We start from the raw sequence: 14,861 nt of genomic DNA on the forward strand, positions 1-14,861 counted from the left end.
AAGTAATGAAAGGATTAATTGAGTAAAACTTTGCGATTTGTGTAGGTAAATGTTGGGGCTATGCAGTAAACCAGTATAAATATTATATTATATATATTAATAAAATAGTGTTAAAGAAACTGAAGAATGAAAAAAATGGTAATTTTTACCACACCTCTTTGCAAAATGAGCTCTGAATTCGAAGTATTGCATCCTTTTATTTTATTCTGGTTCGTTGCACAGGTATATGTATTTTTATTGGTCATATAAAATTTCAGTTCAAAATACGCACCCAGAAAAAGGTTATGAAAGTTTCCGTCACATGAGCTGGAGAAAAATCTTGCTTTGAGAAAAACGTAAACAAAGTTTTCAGACCTAGCGAAACATGTGCAAAACACCACATATAGACCTGAAATTCACAAGGTTCATAGCTGGGTTCCTCTCGAGATGCATTAGAGTCTCCTTTAGCTCGTGTAGCTGCTTGCCATTCCTTCCTGGCCTGTTTTGTCCTGTCAGTTGACTTGCGCTGAGCACTCTGGATGCGCTGCTGATCTCTCGTGATGCAAGCTTTGGACGTGTGGTACCCTGTTTGATGGCAGCCTTCATGAGGACTTTCATGGTGCTAACACTGCCATTATTAAAGTGTGCCACAGCATCACTCAAGGCAAACAATAGCGTAGGCAAGGTTACGTAGACCTCCTTGGGAAACCGCTGCCATATGAGACCGTTGAAGCACTCATTTGCATTTTGTGTCTTTCCACGCAGACACTTCATAAGAAGTTGATCCGAGCACAAATCATTGTACACTGTGTTCACCTTGTTAAGCACGTCGTTTGGAAGCCCTCCTTTGTGCACCTACTTCCCTTGGCCAACTGTTTCTACCCTTCTGTACAGCTTCTTCGTCGTCTGTTGATTCCCAGCAAATTTGTGCTTCCTTGTTTTGCGTGCTCTGAATTTCACCTTGCTGTTCGGAATGTGGTCTAGATGGCCTCAACACACTGCCGCAGTTGCACAAGCACTTGGGAAATTCGCAAAACGAAGCGTGATGTAGCCACATAGGTAAATAAAGCGACGTTTCTTTTACGAGCAATGCGACGAGTGTCGTTCGCCCTCATTGTGGCCGTTTCTAGAGTTAAAAATAATTACAAACGCAAAACTATGTTTTATGACATCAATTAACCTTTCATTCATAATAAAATTTAGAAAGTATCTTGAATAATAATATTATAGACTAAAAACACTTACGTTCTGCACCAATGCAATGGGATTTTGGTTTTAGTTTCAGTTTTGGAATACGAGGGCGTGGTATGGAAAAAGTACAGTAACTCCGGAACTATTGATGATAGGAGAATAGTTTTTGTTGCTACATATTTTTGAATGTTTGGCCATACAGAAACCACTAAAAGCAAAATATTGAACACGTCCAAAACAGTTTGCTCTTTTATGTGGCCTACCGCCTTAAAAACCTCTGTGTACATAACATTGTCAAATGCATTTACTTGTTCACCGCGCCACAAGGCTGTGATTTTCTCCTTCTTACGCCATCTTCCGGTTCATCATGCATTACGTAATGAATTTGATCGGAGCATTTTCATACTATAACTTCGACGATAAAAGGTTCCTTACTCAACTTCGACGTACCGTGGGGCGCACTTACTGGTGCAGACAAACCAGCACTCCCCCCTCCCCCCTTTGCCTCGATTTTCTTTTTTATTTTGAGCTTGCGTCACGTTTCGCCATGCGAGACTGCAAACTTATGAGTACTGGTAAGGGTTTTCCTAGTGGTTCTCACTGCAAGACGGTTTGGGGATATACAGTACAGCTTTACTTCGCCGGATTTACAGTGTAACTTTTCTTGAAATCAACGAAACCATATTAGAACTCTACCGACTAGGTACTCGGGCATTTCTGTGCATCTTGTACTGATACTTGTTGTGTTTGGTGGCTCTACATATATTAATTACGCTCATGCAGCATGATCATGTGAGCTAACTGATACTCATCACACTGAGCAATTTACGAAAGCCAATTATTGCTTTTGTGAATACCAGCGCACTAGCGTTGGAGTGCGCGAAAACCTCGCTTTTTCATTTTATATTCACAGGTTCTTCGCGACGCCTTGATCGAGAATCAATCGGCCGAGCTGTACGCCGACGTGTGCAAGCCAAAAGTCCTCGGTACTCAGTGCCTCGACGACGTGTCGCGAAGGGATTGTCCCGAGCTGGACCACTTTGTCGTTTTCTCCTCCGTGTCTTGTGGTCGTGGCAACGTTGGCCAGACAAACTACGGCTTCGCAAACTCCGTCATGGAGCATATATGCGAGCGCCGTGTCGCGGACGGACTCCCCGGTGAGTTGACATGCCTCTATATCACGGGCCCAGCCCACAGCAACTTTAGTTATGAAATTTCCATACGTGAAAAGTAACATCACCGCCTCGCCTTCTCAAGCACAGTTCAATGTATAAGCATGTATATGCCGACCCAACAAGAAAACCCGCTTGTCCGCTCATCACGTAAGACAAATCGCTATGCAGAAATATGTGCAAACTCAACTAATTCCAAAAGAAAAACATTGGTGGGGTTGGCTTTCGAGCTTACGACCCGACGCTCAGAAGCCGAGTGTCTTATCCACGCTTGTGGAATGTGAATGTATCTGAACGATATCAATGTATTGTGGAGGCAGCACACAACAATGGTCAAGGGAGAATAGTTTCGATTAAGGCTTTCTTGAATGCTTTAGTGATGGTGGAAGAAAAATTAAGTCTTCTCTAGGACCTCTTGTAGAAACGATCTGCAGCGTAGTAGACATCAGGAGAATTCCGGCTTGCGAAAATTTTATTCCGAACACGCCACTTCCCCCTTGAGTGCCGCTGGTCGCGGCACGGGCCTTTCGTTGGGGCGTTCCTTCACGAACGGGAATTCCACCAACCTCTGAGGGCTTATGGGCTTCGCGTCTCGTGACAATCACAGAAAGCACTCAATGAGCCGATGAGGACGATAAGCAGTGATGAGGGGTTATATTGTTCTCATCAGGCTTGATCGTGATTCTACGCAGACGGATAAGATGCTAAGGAGCGATAAGGGATGATCAGAGCAATTCTCAAAAGTTTCGATAAGGGTTTTTAAAGGTCCGGTTGAGTTCTGTCGAATCAGGTAAGGTTGATAAGGACCGATTGTGGTTGATAAGCATTAGATCCATTGCGTTAAGGTGGATACCGATGGATAAGAGTTGGCAAGGCTTGGATCGATTTCGATAAGATTGACACCAACCTGTAGCGACGCGGCTATCGCCTCCAGAGCCGGTGAAGAAGAAGACGGCTCACGTGCAGGTAGTGCGAGGATATGACACGATTGCGCGCTCGACATGAGCGGCTGCGTTAACTGCAGCTCCCGAGACGCCGTTGGACCATGGCTGCCCGGCCATGGCCACGGGAGCTACCTCTTCGCGCCGCCTGCCACAGATTGGTGAATAAGGGTTGTTAATGGTCATATCTAGTGCGATAAGGTTGATAACGACCGGCAAGGGTTGATAAGGGTCTATATTGGTTGGACCAATTTGATGATATTGATAATGACACGAGGCTTCCTGTGGATGAGCTGGTGGCACAATGTTTGTACGCATACTTAGACAACTCCAGTGGAGTTTCTGGGTGAAGTTTTTCAGCAAGTGTCCCTGTATCGCTTGAAGGAAGTTTTCTTACGTCGAATGACAAGGTGCGATGCAGCCGTAGAATAGAATTGCATTATAATTGAATCACTGCACACATGTAATTCATAATGTTAGAGAAACTATAGGTTGTGTGACACCACGAAAGTAAATTGAAGGCTCCAATTTCTCTTTCAAGATAAGAAGCGAACGATAGTACTGCAGAAACATCGAAATTCAGTTCTGTGCAGTTGGGAAGAAAATGCCGTAACAATAACATGTTATATATGCAATTTGTACACACGATTCAGGTCCTTAACCAAGGAAATGTAGGGTTGTATATATGTATGCAGAAGACAAAGAAATGTAAATAGCCTGGCAAGAGAGCAAAAATCCATGATTGCCAGTCAGTCTGTGCAGTAGTACATTCATCGATGTCAATCACTCACAGCGTACCCTGATCATGAAAAAGAAATATACAGAAGAATAACTATGGTATGGAGCACATACGGCCGGCTTTACCAAATCCTCACTGGAAGCTGACCTCTGTTCTTTAAAAATTTTTTTATTAAAAAAAGGGGTAGATAACAACATATGGGAAAGAAACTTGTAGGTAAACAAAGAAGCTCGAGAACAAGTTAAGTACTGCGTGAAGAGCGATGGAGCGAGAAACGTTAAGCGTCACGTTAGCAGACAAGAAGAGTGACGCGTAGATCACAGAACCAAAGGCGATGGCCCATACTCTAGTTGACATTAAGAGAAAGAAATGGAGCCCGACAGGCCATGTATGCCTAGGGAAGATAACCAGTAAAACATCAGAGTTACAGAATGAAAGCCAAGAGAAGGCAAGTGCAGTCTAGGACGGAAGAAAATAAGGAAGGGTGGTGCAACTAGGAAATTTGCAGGCGCAAGGTGGAATCAGCTAGCGCAACAAAAGGGTTATTAGAGATCGCTGTGACAGACCTCAATTCATTTCATCCTATAGTGCACATGAAAATAAGGTGCTGCTGCTGATGATGATCATGATGATTAAGGTATGAAGAAAGCATATTGCTACGGCATGAGCCGGGCGAGGAGAAGAGGAAGAAGACGTGAGCTGGTGCAGCCTCAGGAGGCCATCTTGACTTTACCATCGATCTCGTCCCTTGAATAAAGCCGGTTTAACATTAACCGTAACAGTTTTGTGGTGGAGGTGCGGGGTACTTCGACCAAGACGACGGAGCTGCGGCAGCAAGTGCCACGCCGGAGCCGACGCCTCGCTCGACTGCCTCCAACACCACTTGAGATCCTGATGTCCCACAGCGGCGACCAACAGCCTTCTCTGGCTGCTCCAGTGCGAACAACCGGCGCCTGGATGCATCAGATGGAGCCCCGCCCTTTCTGTGGAAAATTCGGCGAGGACGTGGAGGAATGGCTCACCCACTACAAGCGTGTGAGCAAGTACAGCGGCTGGAACTCCATGACTCAGCGCGACAATGTGGTTCTGTTCCTCACAGAGACTGCGCTAGTGTGGTTCGAGAACCATGAAGATACGTTCACAACGTGGGACAGCTTCGTTACTCACCTCACAGAGTGCTTTGGCGATTCCACCACGAAAAGGAAGCGGGCGGAGCAGACATTGCTTCACCGCGCTCTAGTCCAAAGTGAGACCTGTACTACGTACATAGAGGCGATCCTGAAACTTTGCAAGACTGTCAATCCTCGAATGTTCGAAGAGGACAAGGTTGGACACCTTCTTAAAGGCATAGCCGAGGATGTTTACAATTATTTAATCGGAGAGTCTCGCCTCAGTCGCCGACCTCATCAAGCATTGCCGCACATTTGAGGCCTTGAAGCTGCGCCGTATCACGCCAAAGTTTGTCAGGCTAGCAAATGTCACAACGGTGGCAAGCGTTGACGAAAACGACAACTGCAGTTTTCAATTTGACCTTGCGGCAACTATAAGGCAAATTGTCCGCGAAGAACTTGAACGACACACCAAAGGGGCGGATGTCGAACAGCTCAAGAACATGCATCTGCTGTGTCAGCATTGTCTGCCATGCCAGGCGTTGCAGACTGTCGAGTCGATCAGCTGCGACAGCACCGACGTACCTTTCCCGACGACATGACACACGATCAACGGACTCGTCGAGCTACCACCACGAATCGGAATTCGGAAGATCGCGTTTATTATTCGCAGCGTCCCAGGGTTGACTCCGAGGCATACAATGTCGGTCGCGCATCGCCTGTATGTTACAGCTGTGGCGCCTCAGGACACATTGGTAGTTTTTGTCGCCGGCGCCGACAGACAACAACATATGGCCCACCACCAACTTGGCCTAATTTTCGACGTGATAGTTATGACGACCGTTGGCCGATAGACTCTGCAAACACCACAGGTGCGCCACCCCGGAATACCTTCCGCCAGTATAGTAGAAGGAGTGGCTAGCCAGCTTCAGACCGCAGCCTGACGCCCCCAATCAGTCGCCAACGCCGTTCACCGTCACCACGGCGACGTGCTACGTCTCCACTGCCGTCGGGAAACTAGCCGGCGCGGCCGATGGAGGTAAGATCGCCGGACAGTCTGCGTCTCTGCGAAATACTCCTCTGCCTATTATGATGGTGAAGAACAAAGTGCGTGTGTTAATTGATAGTATACCTGCAGCAGCATTAGTGCATACTGGTGCTACCGTTTCCGTCATGAGTGTGACTTTCAAAGAGAGGCTGGGTCGGAAAGTTATGTTCCCGTGGAATGATGGTGTGACGTTTCGTGGTGTCCGTGGAGAGTGCCTAGTTCCCCTTGGTATTTGTGTTGCAAGTGTTTTATTCGGAGAAGATCTTAAAACAGAGTTTCTCGTACTACCGCGATGCACTCATGATGTGATTCTCGGGATTGACTTTCTTCAGGATTGTGGTGCATCCGTTAACTGTGGCACAGGCGAAATTACTTTGAATAGCGCGCTTCTCGCCACCCTTGCCGACACATTCTTACCACTTACCAGTGAAAAACTATTGTGTTGTTTCGAACGATTTGTTGCTACGCCTTGGTCGCTGTCACGTATCCCTGTCAATTTCGCTGCTGCCGACCTTTCATCGTTTGAAGCGCAAGTCCAGCCACTTACGTCGAGCTGCGCAAAGAAAGATGTACTTGTACCGCGCTCTGTCGTGAGAGTAGTGAATGGCGCCTCAAATTTGTGGGCTTTCAATTGTTCTTGCATCCCTGCCGCTCTCCCGCCTGATATGAAGCTTGCTGAATTTGACGAGATTAGTTACAGCTCCATTACAGTTCTAAGCGAGGAGGAGCAGTCTCATACTAGCGATCCTCAACGAAGCATTTCTGAAGAGCAGATCCTACCAATGATCAACACGGCACTGCCCTCACATGAGCGCCGCGCTATCGCACAAGTTTTGTGGGCACATCTTTCTGTGTTCGATTTCACACAAGGCGACAAGCAGGTTTCACTGCCGCGTTCTCGTGCTCGCCACAGAATTGACACCTGATCTGCGCACCCCATTCGGCAAAAGCCTTGCTGCGTTTCTTCAACAGAGAGGACAGTTATTGCTGAACAGGTGAAAGACATGCTGCGGAAAAGTGTTATTCAAGAGTCTTCTAGTCCGTGGGCAGCACCAGTAATCTTAGTAAAGAAGAAGGATGGATCGTGGCGGTTTTGAGTTGATTACAGGAAACTGAATGCGGTCACCAAAAAGGATGTGTATCCGCTTCCAAGAATTGATGATGTCATCGATTGTCTAGATTCCGCTGCCTACGTTTGATCACTGGATTTGCGATCAGGGTATTGGCAGATACCCATGCACCCAGACGATAAGGAGAAAACGGACTTCGTGACACCAGACGGTCTTTATGAATTTAACGTTATGCCGTTCGGCCTTTGTAAGGCGCCAGTAACATTCGAACGATTCATGGATACTATCCTCCGAGGACTTAAATGGGAAATTTGTTTGTGCTACCTCGATGATGTGGTGATTTTTGGCAGCACATTGAGTGAGCATAACAGGCGTCTCAATCTTACAAGCCGGCTTGATCCTAAATTCCAAGAAATGTCGTTTCGGAGAAACCGAGACGTTAGTACTTGGGCATCTGGTCGACAAAAACGGTGTGAGGCAAGATCCACGGTAGATTGAGGCATTCAGCTCCCTCGAAGCACCTAAGTCAGTGCGGGAGTTGAGGAGTTTCTTGGGCCTGTGCTCGTATTTTCGTCGCTTCGTTCGAAGATTCGCCGACGTGGTGTACCCCCTAGCATGTCTTCTCCAAAAAGCCGCCCATTTCAACTGGACATCGGCTTGCGACGACGCGTTCCGTCAGCTAAAATTTCTACCAACGTCAGGGCCCATATTGCGTCACTTCGATGCATCCGCACCTAGGGAAGTGCACGCTGATGCCAGTGGCATCGGCATCGGTGCCGTACTTGTGCAACGTCATCAAGGAGCTGAACACGTTGTGGCTTATGCTAGTCGCAATTACAATGTGACCGAGCAAGATTGCTTGGCAGCTGTTTTCGCTGTCCACAAATTTTGGCCCTATATCTACGGACGCCCGTTCACTATCATTACTGACCACCACGCGTTGTGCTGGTTGGTGAATCTCCGTGACCCGAGTGGACGACTGGCACGTTGGGCTCTTCGACTGCAGGAGTAGGACTTCGTTATTTCCTACAAGTCCGGGCATTGCCACGCAGATGCGGACTGTCTTTCCCGCCTTCCTCTGACGACGACGGAGTGTGACGAAGGCAATTTTCATGACTGTTTTGCTCCAATTTCTTCTACATTCCCAGACTCGATAACTTTCAAGGCAGAGCAGGAAAATGATATTAGTTTGGAACCTCTGTTTGTAGCCGCATCGAGTCCTGGAGCCACCGGTCGATTTTGTGTCCGTGACGGCCTGCTTTACAAGACCAACTATTCGGCTAAAGGCGCACGCTTCCTTCTGGTGGTGCCGCAGAGTCTGCGAACGCACATACTGAGAGCCATGCACAACGATGTAACCTCTGGCCATCTAGGATTCATCAGAACTTTGAACCAGATACAGGAGCGTTTTTACTGGCCCAGAATACGGGACACAGTCAAGCACTACGTCGCCAGTTGCGAACGATGTCAACGCTACAAGCGCCCTACCACCGCTCCGCCAGGTCTTCTCCAACTTCTGCCGCCGCCTCGCCTGCCATTTGAACAAGTGGGTATCGATCTTCTGGGCCCATTTCCCCGATCATCTAACGACAACCGATGGGTGATCGTATGTGTCGACCATCTGACCCGTTACGCGGAAACGGCGGCCGTACCGTCTTCAACAGCTGCGTCCGTTGCAACGTTTTTGCTTCGATTCATTATTCTTCGACATGGTCCCCCCCGTGTCATCATTAGCTATCGCGGTCGTCAGTTCGTTGCGGACGCCGTAGAAGAACTGCTTCGTCTCTGCAGTTCGCAGTTCCGTCATTCAACGCCTTATCACCCTCAGACAAATGGGCTTGTAGAACGTACGAACAGAACTCTAATTAACATGCTGGCCATGTACGTATCTTCCGATCACAAGGACTGGGATGACGTACTCCCCTTCATCACCTATGCTTATAATACTGCAAAGCATGAGACGACCGATTACAGTCCTTTTTATCTCCTTTACGCGCGTTCACCGCTAAGCTGCATTGACACTATACTACCGTTTGACTCCGTACTCCGTTGCCAAGACGCTTTTTCTTGCCGAAGAAGCCAGGCGTATCGCTCGTATTTGTACTGGGGCATCGCAACACCGATCGAAAGAGCGCTATGACAGCCGACACCAGTCTGTCTCGTACGCCAAAGGAGACTTTGTGTGGTTGTGGACTCCACAACGTAAACGTGGCTTATGCGAAAATTTCTACCCCAGTACACGGGCCCATTCATCATTGTAGATCGCTTGAGTGACTTGACGTACGTGGTGGCACGCTTGACGTCGGCTGGTCGTCGGTCTAGCCGGACCCAGTCTGCCCGTCTTAAGCGGTTTCACCCTACGCTTTCCGAGTGATTTGGACTTGCCCAGCGGGCTTCGTCTGGCAACCGGGGATTGCTACGGCATGAGCCGGGCGAGGAGAAGAGGAAGAAGACGTGAGCTGGTGCAGCCTCAGGACGCCATCTTGACTTTACCATCAATCTCGTCCCTTGAATAAAGCCGGTTTAACATTAACCGTAACAATATTATAGCATCACACTTTTTTTTTCTTTTTGGCACTTATGTACCGCATTTGAAGGGCTGTTCTCTGCAAAGGTGTAATTTGCAATGAAATGCAGTAAATATATACTGACTGCAGAGGGGGTTAACTATGCGGTTATATTCTGCTATTTATTTGACGTCTTAGTCGCGTCCATTCCAATCTCGGGAATGACACTCGAAGGGGCGGGCACAAATAGCATCGCCATTCACAAACTAGCAAAGAAGACGGATAGCGTCATCGGTCTAATCAAGCGGGTAGCTAATGGAAGGAGAGGCCTGAGCGAAGAGAATCAGGTAAGGCTAGCCCACGCTTTCTCGTTATGCCATTTCACGTACGTACAGGTCATGCACGTCTGGAAGAGAGCCGAGGGAGACAAGCTAAATGCAATGATAAGGAGGGGTATCAAGCGCGTGCTCGGACTACCAAACTACACACGCACCGACCGATTCCTACAGTCGGGTATTCATAATACGGTGGAAAAAATTGCAGAAGCACAAGAAAGGGCACAGATTTTCAGACTCTCCGGCACCAGGGTGGGCAGACGACTCCTAACATGGATGGGCGTCCTCCTGGCCACGGTGGAAAACACCTACCAGGGCATTCCGAAAGAGCATAAAGATAACATCATCATATCCCCCGCCACGTGCAATATCCATCCCAAGCGCAACGTGGAAAGAAAGAAGGCCAGGGCGGTGACTCTCCTAGGCCTCATGACAGAACTCCCTGGCGGCAGCTGCTCCGTTGACGCCGGCCCAGTACAGCGGCAGCAACAACTTCACAGTAGCGTCGATCAACCACAGGGGTTCGACCGTTAACGCCACTTAGGTAGGAAGCACGTCGTCGCGTGCGGTCGAGCAAGTGGCCATTGCATTGGCCGTCCTGGACGACAAACATGCCAATATCTTTTAGCAAAGCAATGAAGGGGGCTAGTTGGTGAACGTTCATGATTATATTGCACTTAGTGTTACATTTCGTCCACGTCCTGTCCTTCACTTAAAATCGTCAGTGTAACACTAAGCGCAATATAATCATGCCAATATCTTCAAGCACTCCACGGCAGCCATACGCGCCTTGAGCGTTGGCGGCGTGTGTAAGGAAGCCTGTCGCATTCTCGACAGCAAAAGCATTGCCACCCACACTCTCACGTGGTTCCCCGCTCATATGGGATCGATCATGGGAGGCCCCACAAACCTCAACGAGCTGGCCCTCTCGAAGGCACGAGTTCTACCTTTCCGCGATCATGGAGAACTCTCAGCCGGCCCGCTGTGGAGAAGAACAGAGATCGACCGACTACATACAATGAAATTATGCAGTACTTTTATCTCGGCAAGAGAGCCTTTCCCCTTCCTCACAAGAAGTTGAATAGAGCGCAGGCATTGACCATAAGATTATTGGAAGCAGGCTCGTATCCCTCTCCGGCTGTATTCCACAAGCTTTAGTCCTACACTTATGCCAGTAGTTATTGCAGGCACTGCAATGACTTCGCTAGCCTAGACCATATGTTCTGGCGTTGCCCCTCGTTGCGAGGCACGGAACAAATCAACGAGGACAAGTTGCTCTCCGCTATCAAGAGCCCCGACGCCGGGGCGCAACTATGGGCTGTCCAGAGACCCACGATTAGGCGGTCGGGTTTGGCCTGACTGCCCCACTGTAGGAGCGGCCCGCAGCGCGCTGAGCCAAGTACCTCAGCACTTTCATTAATGTTTTGCATCCATCCATCCGTCCATCGCTGCACTTGGTAGCTATGGAAAAACTGAAAGTGCCTTAGTGGCGAGCACCATGTCACAGCTTTATTATGACGTGGCCATAAGCAAGCTTTATGGCAATAAGCGCTGCATTCATTCATTCATTCATTCATTCATTCATTCATTCATTCATTTAACTTCGTCAAGCGCATCAAAAGGTGTGCAACAGATGATGTGGAGGATCTTACACCTCACATGCCTGAACAAAACATGGAGCTATTACCGTCCTAATAACCAGTGACTCTGACGTCGTCGAAATTTGTCGCTGACATTACCTGGTGAATACGTCCTAAATTATGTTTTTTTCTCATGCGTACAGTATTCTAGCTCGTTAAAATAGCCAACGACCCCCTAAAGTTATTTCACTCACTTACTCACCACCAATTCACGCAACATTCCTAAAACAGTTATTCTTGTAGAGCCGACTGTATATTGCTGGAAACAATCCACAAACATGCATTCAGCTTTCGGTATCAGCCGAAAGCTGAATGCATGGGAATGCAGCTGAATGCTGGGCGAGTTTGCGCGAAAGTTATGCGCCTGATATCGTGTATATTTACAATGTGATCAAGAGCAATATCGAAATGCTAACAGCTTACTCTCTCTGGTTGTTATTGTTTGTCACCTATCAACCCACGCAAGAAAACTCGTCAATCTTCTTCGAACAATTCGGACGTTGGATATTATGTATCGTACATAGCTAGCGATTTTTATTTCGATATGGGTAGAAGCACCACAGAACAGCTACAAAAACGAACTGTGCTTTCCAAATCTTTGTAACTGCAGGAGGCTTCTGATACCTGCTATGTCATCAGAATTAGATCTAATTTTTATCAACCCCAATACACAGTTTACGTGTTATATGGCTGGTGGTCTCGGCGAGCACCTGTCTGTAGTCTTGCCGGTTGAAGAACATGCTACTAAAGAAGTTTCATGATAACTAGGCGAAAGAATGTATCCCAACATGAGCTTGATTAAAAAAAAATAACTAATTAGCACTGTGAGCTGTGATGTTGTGAACAACTCTACGGCAGCTTTAGCGCGTATACCATGTACCTCGCTCTGTTCTTACATACTTATCCGTGTAATGTTCTCTCGCGCTGTGCAGATTTCATTAAATTCTACCGAGTCACTCAACTATCGTTGTTTCTATTTATCAAGCATGCTATACCTGCTGTTCCCGCCTCTTATAATGGTGCACCAGTTAAGAACATTCCTAATCTACGCATACCTTTTACCAATCGTCAAGAAGGGATACAAAATGTTTGTACTAATCACAATAACGAAAGAGGCTCCCGTACCTTCCCGTTACAACTTACATCGAACTGACTGAATCACGATAATATTTTCGCTAGAATAGCGTACAGAAGAGAAGCTTTCTTTGCTAATTTGGCCAGCCATATTTTTACCTTGGCTGCAGGCTCGTGTCCGGCACACGAGGGACTGGCAGGAAACGCGAGGGCAGACCGCATTGCTCGAGGATTAAATGTCCGAGCAACGGCATTGCCTAGCGACGACATTCCGCCGAATTCTCGTGACATCCTCCTACTGCGAAGGCAGGAGTGGAGACGTTACAGGCATCCTCACTCCGATTTAAACAGCTAACAGGAGAGGGACTGGCGTTGTATTCAGACGAATACATACCCCAACCTGCACCACCTACACAGAATACACCCCACGAGGTTCCCTGACCAGTGCCCGTGGTGCACAGACGCACGCTAAAACACATCACATGGGAGTGCCCCAGGAAGCCTCCGCACATAGACAGTCCTATATTATACCAACATCCACTAATGATGAATTGGCGGTGGGAGGTATGGCTTGCGAACGAAGGTCGGGGGAGCCAATTGGCTCTTCTGGACCAAGACCAGCGAGGCGCTTGTGCTAGTGGGGCCCTGGAATAGGGGCCCCAACCATCGTTACTTATTTTATTTATATTCAATAAAGTGTTTACTCACTCAGTAACTCGCTGAGTGTTGCTTGCTCTCTTGGTGAATAGCTAAAACTTGGAAAAAAATTAGTTACCTGGCCGATAATAGGATCAAACGTAATCCTCCATAGCAGATGGCACTATGCTCCAACCGTGTAGCCACAATTCCACGCATATTTCAATCGTGCCAACGCCAGCTAGCTCTATGACATGATCGCTGCGTGTTGATTATGATGCTGACTGCCATACTATGGCACATACCCGCCAAAGGGCACTGCCCAAGAAGCCGGCTGTACATTTAAAATAAGTAAGAACAAATGTTTGCATTGGGTCAGTCAGTGGAAACTGACCCTTGCAACGTTTAACTCCCGAACCCTCTAGAGTGAGGCTAGCTTAGCAGGACTCTTTGATGAATTAGCAGACATTGTTTGGGATATCATCGGCCTTAGTGAGATTAGAAGAACTGGTGAGGTTTATACATTGCTGAATAACGGACATGTCCTCTGCTATAGAGGTCTCCTCGGTAAGATACATTACTGGGTAGGATTCATAATCCATAAGGACATAGCGGGCAACATTGACGAATTCTGCAGCATTAATGAGAGGGTAGCTGTAGTCGTTATCAAAGCTAATAAGATGTATAGATTAAAGGTAGTACTAGCATACGCTCCAACATCTAGTCACGATGAGGAGGAAGTAGATCAGTTTTATGAAGGTGCTGAATTACCGATGGGAAAAGTGCAAGCACAATATACTGTAATAATGGGCGACTTCAATGCAAAAGTGGGGAGAAGCAGGCTGATGAACAAGCAATTGGCAACTACGGCATCGATTCTAGGAACGCTAGACGAAAGATGCTGGTAGAATTTGCAGGAAGAAATAAGTTTCGAATAATGAACACCGTTTTCAGGAAGCCTAGCAACAGCAAGTGGACCTGGAAAAGCTCTAGTGGTGAAACAAGAGATGAAATGGACTTCATACTTTCTGCTTATCCCAGCATAGTGCAGGATGTGGAAGTGATAGGTAGGGCGCTAAGTGCAGTGATCATAGGCTAGTGAGGGCTAGGATTCAACTCAATGTGAAGGGAGAAAATGCTAAATTGGTAAAGAAGAAACAAGTCAACCTAGAGGCAGTAAGGGTAAAAGCAGACAAATTCAGGCTGGTACTTGCAAACAAATATGCAACCTTAGAACAGAGAGATGATGGTTACGTAGAGCTAATGAATGAATCTGTAACTAGGTTGACTTCAGAGGCAGAAATTGAAGTGGGAGGCAAGGCACCAAGGCAACCAGTAGGCAAGCTCTTCCACGTAAAGAAGGACCTGATAAAAAAACGACAAAAAAAGGAAAGTGTCCAACTCAAGAGATAGGATGGAA

The 14,861-nt window shown here is 47.3% G+C and overlaps 1 protein-coding gene across 1 annotated transcript in view; it reads left to right on the top strand.

Moving 5' to 3' along the window:
• Positions 1 to 14,861, top strand: part of LOC126534093 (fatty acid synthase-like) — a 183,329-nt gene that overhangs the window by 160,489 nt on the left and 7,979 nt on the right. The window contains exon 26 of the mRNA XM_072284047.1: positions 2,084 to 2,327. Coding sequence (XP_072140148.1) covers positions 2,084 to 2,327 — 244 coding nt within the window. The remainder of the gene's footprint in view (positions 1 to 2,083; positions 2,328 to 14,861) is intronic.

The sequence above is a fragment of the Dermacentor andersoni genome, chromosome 8, assembly GCF_023375885.2.
Source record: "Dermacentor andersoni chromosome 8, qqDerAnde1_hic_scaffold, whole genome shotgun sequence".
Taxonomy (NCBI): Eukaryota; Metazoa; Arthropoda; class Arachnida; order Ixodida; family Ixodidae; genus Dermacentor; species Dermacentor andersoni.